General features: G+C 41.6%; 1 protein-coding gene across 1 annotated transcript in view; it reads right to left on the minus strand.

The window, feature by feature from the left end:
- The window catches only part of LOC123078755 (uncharacterized), a 7,188-nt gene extending 1,484 nt beyond the window's left edge, over nt 1–5,704 (minus strand). Inside the window, exons 1-7 of the mRNA XM_044501360.1 lie at nt 5,595–5,704; nt 4,655–4,844; nt 2,797–2,967; nt 2,574–2,718; nt 1,895–2,050; nt 1,088–1,807; nt 936–996 (exon numbers count right to left, since the gene is read on the minus strand). Of these exons, the coding sequence (XP_044357295.1) occupies nt 986–996; nt 1,088–1,807; nt 1,895–2,050; nt 2,574–2,718; nt 2,797–2,967; nt 4,655–4,843 (1,392 nt within the window). The 5' untranslated portion in view covers nt 4,844; nt 5,595–5,704 and the 3' untranslated portion in view covers nt 936–985. The remainder of the gene's footprint in view (nt 1–935; nt 997–1,087; nt 1,808–1,894; nt 2,051–2,573; nt 2,719–2,796; nt 2,968–4,654; nt 4,845–5,594) is intronic.
- Between the last annotated feature and the right edge of the window lie 5,147 nt (nt 5,705–10,851).

A 10,851-nucleotide genomic window follows, 5' to 3' on the forward strand; every position in this document is an offset into this window, starting at 1 on the left:
CCTACATCGATTGAGCGTGTGGGCGAGTCAACGGACTTTGGTTGATGGCCAAAATGCAACACAAAAACATGGCAGATTATGCAAACCCTAGTTGCTTATATGCCGCCTACCCCACTGGATAAAAACAGATAGAGCCCTCTTGTCATCTTCACCCTTATCATGCCGCACTAGAAAAAAAAACTAAAAAATCATCTTTTATTGCCTAATTTATATCTACTGTTGTTTTTTGCCCCCTGAAAATTATACGCTAATGCTTGCTTGTACACCCCATCTATTTTGTTGCCTGAATAGAAGGCCTCTTCTATTGCCTAAAAACATATGCTGAAAATAGCTACCCAATATGAAACACAGGTTGTTACAGTATTGCCTGCTGTAACATAAAGCTGAACATATATTGCCTACTGAACACATTGTTCAGCTTCCAATACAATATTGCCTACTGGAAAAACATAAATTGCTTACTGAAGCAACAGATGCTGAAAAATAACCACCAATATGAACGCAGACTTTTACGGTGTTGCTTGCTCGGACACATATATTACCTGCCCCCTACCCCTAAGTATGTTGCCTACTGAAGAAAAACAGATGCTGAAAATAGCTATAGGAGCACAGATATTACAGTATTGCCCACGGAAAAAAATCTGTTGCCTACTGAAGAAAACAGCTACTGATAAATAGCTACCAATATGAACACAGATTACTATAGTTTTGCCTGCTGAACACATATATTGCCTGCCCACACCCCAAAGAAACCCGCAGCAGGTCTGTATTTTTTTTGGCAGTATTCGGGTGCCATTTGGTACCATTTGGCAGGAGTTCAGGGTTGATATATGCACTTCTCTCATTCATGAATCATGACAACATATTTTATTAGTTCATCCCGCATGAGCACTTGCTGCTGGCTAATAAACCCATGGACACATAAAGAGATCTACCTTATTTTGGATGTTCACTTCCATCAAGTTGCGGACCTTGTCAGCTTTTGTCATCCTTCACCTAAAAGACATCAAACATCATATATTAAAGGAGCAAAACACAGTGCACCTTGTAATACATGCAAAATATGTAATATCAGTGAGCTTTTTACCAGGTGGTATTTCCACTCTTCGAGTCCTGGGCTGCCTTGGATGTGGTGGCAATGAAGCTATCAATTGCGGTTCAACAGGCAGCGAGCTTTCCCCTGAGTGATCTTCTTCTCCACTTTGGGAGCTTGATGATTCCTGCTGTGGAAAGACTTGGACAGACACTCTCGTCTTTCTTTGCAGTTTTGGTTGAGCTTGCTTCTCCTTGAGCCTCGAACTTGATCTCAGACCAGCTGCGGGCTTCTTTTGAGCAGCAGCACCAGATTCCTTGACCGCATTAGCAGCAGACAGACTGGAACTCGCTCTTGAGGTTTCCCCTGAGTGATCTTCTTCTCCACTTTGGGAGCTTGATGATTCCTGCTGTGGAAGGACTTGGACAGACAGACTCATTGTTCCTCGCAGTTCCGGTTGAGTTCGCTTCTCCTTGAGCCTTGAGCTTGATCTCAGACATGCTGCGGGCTTCTCTCGAGATTCCTTACCCGCATTAGCAGCAGACAGACTAAAACTTGCTCTTGAGGTTCCTGAAGCTTTCTCCTGCATTCCCTTTTCCGGAACAAGTTCTTTTATTCTCAGCTTGGAACCTGAATTTTGCGGAGCCTTCTTCTCAGAAGCAATAGATTGGAGCTTATCGAGAATTGAATTTATATCTTCACAATCATAAATGTAAGGTTTCCCTTCATCCTGAACCAACACATCCACCTGTCTTTTGATCACTTGGATGAACCCTGTTGAAACAAGAGCAATTTTCTGTGAGAAAGCAAAAAGAATCAACATAGTTTCGTTTAGTTAAGACATAAGATATAATTATTTACCTTCGATATTTGCCAGGGGCATTGATTGATCTATAGCCAATTTCAGCATCTCTGTTCTCATAATTATTTCCTTCCTCTTAACAACCTGAGCTTTGACATTTGAGATCGCCTCTTTCAACTTCTTGCATGCAGAAAAATAATCTTTATTCGACTCAACTGAAAATGATAAAATATTACGTCACAAATATTGTAAAGAGGAATGACGATGCCATAGTTGGGGAGCTAAGGAGCTGCTTTAATGATGTGCTTGCAAAAAGTACTTGATGCCAATACGCAAAGCAAGATTGATCAACTAGCTGTGCTCTATGAGGCCCATCGAGGAGTCTTTTCTAATGTGTTGGCAATTGAAATAAGTCCATGTGCAGTTTAAAAGACAGCGCAAGAGACCTACAACAACACTTCCAGCACTGCTTGAAGATGGGGAAGAGGACTTGGAGCAAGAGCAGCACTCAAGTATCCCCAACCGCAATGAAGAGGAGCGGGATTCAGACTATGTGCAGGATGATGATGACGATGTGAGCAATGATGAAGAATATCCAAACAATGATGACCAGCAATTCAAGGTATGTCTATCTCACTAAATGGTACTCTATTCTACTGCCATCATCAACCAGTAACATGTTCAGATCAGTCTAAAAATGTCAAAAATTCAAGAACAGTAAAGCCACCAACAGATTACCTTTCATTTCAAAAACAAAATCCGCCAGACTCAACTGAAGATGGTTCTTGTGAATCAGAGAAAACAACTTATTCTTGAGCCTGTCAAACTTTCCTTTCAATTTCTTCAGCTCTAGTGAGTTTTGCAAAAGAATTTCCTTATTTATCTGCTCGAATAGGTAGCATTAGTTTAGGGACTGAAACAAATCTACCTTCTTTATTGAATCAACTGAAACAAATTCTACCTTCTTAATTGAATCGATGTTGAGAGCTTTGCTTCCAGTGAGCTGTGTGGATGACTCTGTTGCCGATGCAGCATCATAAAATGCTAAGGCTTCTGAAAAATCAACGATTCTTGATGCTGGTGCATCGTTTGATTTCCACTGTTGTATGACCTTAGTCCCACACTCTTTCAGCTGGAATATACAGACAATATCATGATGATAGAGAATATGCGACAGCATGATGATAGAGTTGATATTGATGTCTCAAGAAAAATAAAACTGATCAAACACCATGACATTTGGTTAATAAGAATGACATGACAGCCCACATCGAAATATAAATGCAATAACAACACTTTGTGCATATGCTCGTTCATGATTATCCAACCAAATGTCTCGCATACAGTTTTGAAACCAGATCCTTCACATGATTGGAAAGGAACGGGAACATGGACTGTATCTCCTGAAGAAGGCAACCACTTGGAGAATTGAAAATGGAAGGGGCATCAATAAATGGAGGAATGACTGACTTCCGAGGAATGGTCTCATGAAACCTGAGTTCAGCAAGAAATTTACAAGACTGAAAAAGTCTAAATCATCAGACCAGGCAAAAAGGATTGTAATGAGGCTACGAAGTTTTTCTACCCTCACGATGCTGAAATGATCCTAAACCTCAAGATACCTGAAATTGATCTGTAGGATTTTCCAGCTTGGAACCCTGGAAAAAGTGGCATTTTCACTGTTTTGTAGTGCCTACAAGCTAAGCCTACAACATTGATTAATACTAACCAGGGAAACAATAATGGTACGAGAACTGCTAGTGCTTCAAGAGACCATTGGAAAACAATCTGGACAACCCCAGTGTCAAACAAAATTAAAAAAATTCTCTGGACAGTTCAGCAACCAAAGAGCAAGTGGAGAAGAACTCTCGATGGTGGTCATTCGTGCAGCATTTGTGGAAACTGGGATACACTAAAGCAAGAAGCGTTCGAGCTAGTATGAGCAAATTCTGGCATTTATCAAGCGAAAAGAAATTTCTCAGAACGGGTCGACGGATGATGCTTTTCACAACAAAGGGTACGCTAGCATAAATTAAAGTACACTACCGTTGTCCTTCTGAATTACATTCAGACGCTGCGTCTCAATACCATCTAGAAGACAAGAAAGGGAATGGTCAGTGAACAGGACCAACAACGGTATTTTCAGAATGCTCGTGTTAAGTGTCCTTGGACTGCACCCTCACTTGGCTCCATAAAAACCCTTTGTACCTTAAACAAGGTGAGGCAAGTGTGGGACTAATTGTCCGAGATCATATTAGCAGCATTGCATTCCGGAAGTATATAACCCTGAAGAAGCCAAAGCTGCAGCATACCCTCTGAACCTATCTCTTACCTAGAAAACAGGATTGTGCCGTGGTGCTTAACAGTTAACATTGTCCAGAAAGTTTTTCAGGATTTAATAGAGCACGTTTGGACAACCTGTACACTGCAATCAAATATTTAAAGAAGTGCCTACATGCTTAACCAGGTCCCTCACGTTTGTCTAAATTTGCAACGATTCTCTCTTTTCCCTAAATAAACTTGATCATGTATAACGTCCATTGGCCTGAAAGAAGTAACGTCAGATCATGTCACTCTGGACCTATCGGACACCGTTCTGGCCAATGTGCGTACTCTGACTGGGCCTGAACTCAATATCAACCCATGAGCGGATAAACCCCTACCCACCCAAATCGTCGACATATCAAATGACAGAGGGACTCACAATTATGGACCTAACAATTAACACCAACAAACATCAAGACGGTAAACTGATCGGATTGCACGCAGGAACTTCACCAATTTTCAGCAAAAGTAGCAGTCGAATCAATGTTTATTACCTGCTTATATCTCTCATCTCTGACCTCAAGTAGCGTCTGTATCGTCCGCTCTAATCTGCTCTCGACCGTTTTCCATTCTATCGTTCCCTCGTCAAGCTCCTCCCATTGACCCAGTTCTTTTAACTTATCTTCGAAGTTTGAGTCCAAAACCTTGCAGAGGGAACGCATCACCTCAATACGACCCTTCATTCTGCAAGAACAGAGAAGCAATGAATTTCCAAGCAGAAGGTGTTGAACATAGGAGGGCGAAGAAGACAATTATCTTATAATTTTGAAGCGCCTGACACAGGGATATCATGAAATTGGCGCATATATAGACAGGCTGCAGGCGACGGCCGACGAACAGACCCATCACCACCCGACGCTGGCGATGCCCTAGGCCCGCACGCGGGGGCGACAGACGATGAAGACACGAATCGCCGCCGGAAGCTGGCGATGCCCTAGGCCCTAGCACACGGGGGCGACAGACGACGAACACACGCATCACCGTCGGATACTGGCGATGCCCTAGGCCCTAGCACACGGGGGCGACATTCGACGAACACACGCATCGCCGCCGGACGCTGGAGATAGTGCACGGGGGCGACGGCTGGTAGTCTCACTTTTTTTTTCTAGAAGATCGACGGCTGGTAGTCAAGCAACGACTAATCGCTCATCCTTTTTTTAAGGGGAACTAATCGATCATCCTAACGGGCCAACAACATGGGTTGCTTCCTAGGGTTGGGCCTTTGCCCAACTTGGAGCGGCTTGGGCCGAGCGATGGGGTCTGGCCCCCGCTAGCCTCCCCACTGTCTCCGCCACCACAGTGGAGCAGAGACGCCGTGGTGAACTGAACCCAGCCCGCTGCAAAAACGGCGACGAATTGAAGAACGAAACCCGCTACGCAGAAACGATGAAGTTAGAGAGAGAGAGAGAGGGCAGGAGAAAGGGAGAGAGAGACCTGACCACCCGCGCTGATCGCCGGTGTGGCTGCAGAAGAAAATCAGCGGAACTTGCGCTGGTCGCCGATACTCGTCGCCGGCCTCCTGCCGAACCGGTGTGCGTCCCCAAACCTCGCTGCAGAGAAAAATCGACGGAAGTTTATTAGCTATGAGAGAGAGAGAGAGAGAGAGAGAGAGACCACGCTACCGCGCTTGTCGTCGATGATCGTCGCCGGCCTTGAATCCGGTGTGCGTCCCCGTCCCCGACCCTCGCTGCAGAAGAAAAGTCGCCCGGAAGTTTATTAGCTGAGAGAGAGGGAGGGCGGAAGACACCACACGCCAGCCTCACTGATCGCGCGCCGATGTGCGTCGCCGACCTCGCTGCAGAAGGAGAGATCGGCGAGAGAGAGGGATGCACCTTCGTTCGTGTTTGTTTGTTGGTTTCGCCGGAAGGGGAGGGGAGGGTAGGGGAGAGGGTGAGGAGAGGACCACTGGCCGCAATGGGTGGGAGGATCGGAGGGGTACTTGTAGAGGTACCTGAAGCCGTGGGGATTTTGCTTACTTGCGGAATAAGCTCATCGATGGACACAATTGTACACTGTGTTAAGATACGGCCGCGATACGCTAATTGTAGATGCACATTCGAATCAATATAGCCTCTTTCAATTTCAAGCAGCCAGAACTGAAGATGCTGAAGCGCATGCGCAGTCTACAGCCTTAAGGAATGTGGCAGATCAGGCAATTAATGATCCTAACCGAGTTGCCACGGAAATGCAACAAGATTTCAGGTTTAATTAACAGTATGGATCGTGAATAATAAATAAGACCCCCGCAGAAAACAGAATAATAAATACAGAACTAACTTACCAGACGTGCCTGATCACGTAATCAACCTACTTAGTACGTGGCCCCACAGCCAATAAGTTCCCAACTAGTGTGAGGATTCAGAAGAACAAAGTAAAAGCAGCTGGGGATGGATTATAACAAAAAGATCTCCCATATTCTTTGGTGACTTGTCTGGCTCCCTATGCATAGCGGCATATGGATCTAAAAACCAACTAAAAAAGGAAATGCGGATCTAAAACACCACACCATAAGAAAACATGCGTCTTTAATTTGCATGTTGCATAATAAATCAACAATTGACCATGGATGAACAATTGGAGAAAGCCACTAACAGGTCAGCTAGCTCTTAACGTTGATGCCTCTTTTGTCGAGGAGGACTATTCAGGATCATGTGGAGCAATTATACGAGATCACCGAGGTATGTTCATAGCTGCTTCGACTTCAAAGTTAGAGCATGTTCGCACTTGCGGAGGACCTCAAGTTGGCACTGGATATTGGATGCAACTCCATATGTATTCAAATGGAAAATTAGGTGTTGTGTTGAAGCACTTAAACAGAACAGGGGATGCTCGATGGTCGCTACCCCTATACTTGACGAATGTCGAAGTTTTCTAGAGGAATTTAGGAGGTTCTTATTGAGCATTGTAATCGGAAATCTAATTTGGTAGCTCATGTGCTAGCCCAGCAGGGCCATGTTGATCCATCACGGTGTGGTTGGACGCACCCTTTGGCTTTATTTCGAGCTTCTTAGCGGATGATGTAACTTTTATTTGGGTTAATAAAGCTAGCCGTGAAGGCCTTTTCGTCAAAAGAAAAACAATTGGCCTATATGGCACTAATTAAAGACCTAATTATTGTTGGCGTTTCAGTAAAGCATCTTGCATAAACACATTGACCTAATAGCTCATCAATTGAAGATGTTTTAAACTATATAAAGGCCAAGCCACCTCCAAGGGCTTAGAGAGTTCACCCACATTGGGATGCTCCTGGCCGTTGGATCGTGTTGAATCTGGTCAACCAATCAGCTTGGCCGTTGGATCTCTACTCCTGTTTTCACCCTCGCGGTTAATTCTTTAGGCCGCTGACTGGTGGGCTCAGGGTATGTCCCGATTGCCTGGGTGAAAGTTTGCTGGGTCAAACTGGATTTTCACCGCCCGACACGTCGGGCTGCCTCCCAATGCACTCCCCCCGCACGCATATATATAAACAACGAAAGACAAGTGAGCTGAGTGGTTCTTGAACTGGACTGTGTTGAGAGCCTTTGGAATTCTCTTTTTTTCGGGGGAATAGTATTTCGCTAATTAGTTGATCCTAGAGTTACAATCGTTCAGAATGACAGTGCTAATCCCCTGAGAAACATTTGCAAGCCAACAAGCTGTCCTTTGTTGTCCACGACCAATGGCAGCCTTGTTTTGTGTACGGTTTATCTTTTGAACCTGGGAGTGTCGTTCTTTTTAGCAGCTCCACAATCTCAGTAACCACATGCATGTTGCTGGAGCGATCCCTTTTGGAAGTCTCTTTGACTCGTGGGATTTTCAAAACACAAGAATATGAAGAAAAAAAATACAAGATTGAAGTGACGTGTACGTCCACTTGAATCCTGTCGGATTAGTAAACCACTATAATATACATCGATGAGTGTTTGTTGCTAGTGGAAAAACAAAGGATTTGAACAAAGATGCTCGAGGCGATGGAAATTTTCCTTCAAAATAGAGTGCAAAGCTACCCTTAGGAAATTTTCCCGAGCATTCCATTTTATGAATCAAACAGACTACACATAGAAGATTCTTAAGGATCTGGACCCTCTAAAAAATACTCCCTCCGTCCCATAATATAAGAGCGTTTTTGACACTACACTAGTGTTAAAAATGCTCTTATATTATGGGACGGAGGGAGTATATGATAATTCTTAAGGCTTTTCCCTGTTTTGCTCTTTACGATGTAGTGATGGATAGGACGTGGAATATCTGCTCCCGAGCTCAAATGCTCCCGGTGAACAGTAAAATTGAAAAAATAGTAAAAAATTCAAACAATTCTGATTTTTTTGGATAAATTTTGACACATGTTTTTTATGCTTGAAAATTTTCAGCACAAAATGACATTCGTGGAAGTTGTGGCAAAAAAAAAAGAAACTCGTTGTTCTAGAAATACAAGTTCTGAAAATATTCTGGAGTGTTGATATTTTTTGCCACGCTTTTCACAAATGTCATTTCGTGCTGAAATTTTGCAAACATACAAAACATTTGTCAAAGTTTACCACAAAAAATCTGATTTTTTGAATTTATTTACTATTTTTTTTATTTTACTGTTTATTGGGAGCATTTGAGCTTGGGGTCGGAATAAAACTTTCAGTGAGGGATATGGCTTTTGAACATGGGTTATATATTGGTAAAAAGGGTGTGTATGAATGTCACTTGAGCTCATTTTTCGCATCCCGACTATCCTCTCTTGTTAGTGTGGTATCCCGATAACTCAAGAAATAAGATATATGCTACACTTTAATAGCCTCTTGAAAACCTTTCTTGAGCATAATAATTTTCACCAGTTGTCGATCCACGTCAATAGCCAACAATGGAACTAACACATGTATAAACACTTAGCGGCCATCATTAGTCCCACTAATTTGCTGTCATCAATACCAAAACAATAATTAAAGGGCATTTTCACTTTCAACAAGGGACAATGAAGAAGAATAAGAACTTATGAATTTTTTTGCTACAACCATTTGTAGTTAAACCCACGTACATTCTGGGTAGTATTTATCACATTGGAGGGTATATAAACATGTAGTACATAGTATATGAAAACATTTAGATAGTTTATGTACTACTCCAAAGAACTTGATTGCATTTTTTACTATGTACCATATTTTTATCATACTATTTTTTATGTATAAATAAATATGATTGTATTCTTGAAATCTTTCCTACTTATAAAGGTTGGAGTTGATGATGAGTTCACATGTGGGACCATGCAAATAAACAAATGCACTTCTACCCATACCTGAGACTAGAAACCTTACAAAAGATATAATAAACAAATATTACTTTTACTTGGTGTGAGACGTACCCAAATAAACATGGACCCTGATAAGTGTCACACGTGTAGCACGAACACATGGCAACTCCGAACGTTTTTTATGGCAAGTTTCGTGACGTGAGGATGACAACTTTAGTTGTCAAGTAATGGCAACTTTTTTTAGATGGCAAGTTTCAGTTTTTTGGGTTGTTTTTTTTCTTTTCAGATGACAACTTTAGTTTAAAAAACATCAGGGTTGGAGTGCTTCGTGCCACACGTGTGACATCTATCATTTGGGATAAAAAAATACACTCTACCCTAATGTGGTAACAATACTCTCATAAAAACACATATTAGATTCCAATTCAAAATCATAGTCTTGATACTAATTTCTATGCCCAATCAATTCTTCCAGTTCTATAGCATAGCAGAAGACATCGAACACATTAAAATTTCAACGTGGTCATAAAAATTGTCCTTCTACCCAACCAAAATCTTGTGCGTCAAAGTTACTCATGCTCATTCTCCTATGTTTTAAATTTTGAAACATTATTTCCTATTCAAGATACAAATGGTCCTTAAAAAATCATCAATGAGTACGACATGACATTTTGTTATATTTATACTCTTTTTTTAATCATAAACCATGCAGTAGCCGTAAGACACCATCATCTTTTGATATCCTCTGAGCCGGTAGTATCTCATTGTCTTTTTATGGTTCCGTAGCAACGCACGAGCATTGTGCTAGTATACTGAAAACTATGGGCTTATTTACAGTTTTTTCACGTACTTCATTTTGGAATATCTTAGAACTAGCATATGAACATACTCAAAATGATAAAGTGTACGCTAGGAACAAAATCATGTTTACCGAGAACAAAATATCTACAACGAACGTGAAAAAAATTAGTTTGTTTTGCGTCAAAAAAGTAAAACGAAAAGTAAAATATCCAAGAATTAGTTAGTGATGATATAGTTGTCTGGAGCCTAAAAGTTGACATCATCAATTTATCATGTACCTTTTTATTATAGTAATAGGACTTTATTCATCACATGACTGAGAGATTGTATATAAGCACGGATGAAATAAAGTTAGGGTTAGTAGCATCCCAAAATGAAGAGGATCTAGTACTAAAAGCAGTCTTAGCTAGGCAATTCACCACTTCATTCGCTTCTCGAAAGTAGTGTTGAAACTCAACATGGCTAAAACCACTTGCTAATTCCTTGCATTTCGTGATCACAGAAACTCTTCCTCCATCTTAAGTATTTCAACAGCAAACGAGCTATCAGACAAAAGACCAATGTTAAAACCAATGTTCAAAGCCAAATATAAGCCATCATGATAAACAATTGAAGGAAATATGCCCTAGAGGCAATAATGAAGTTATTATTTATTTCCTTATATCATGATAA

This window comes from Triticum aestivum, chromosome 3D, assembly GCF_018294505.1.
Source record: "Triticum aestivum cultivar Chinese Spring chromosome 3D, IWGSC CS RefSeq v2.1, whole genome shotgun sequence".
NCBI lineage: Eukaryota > Viridiplantae > Streptophyta > Magnoliopsida > Poales > Poaceae > Triticum > Triticum aestivum.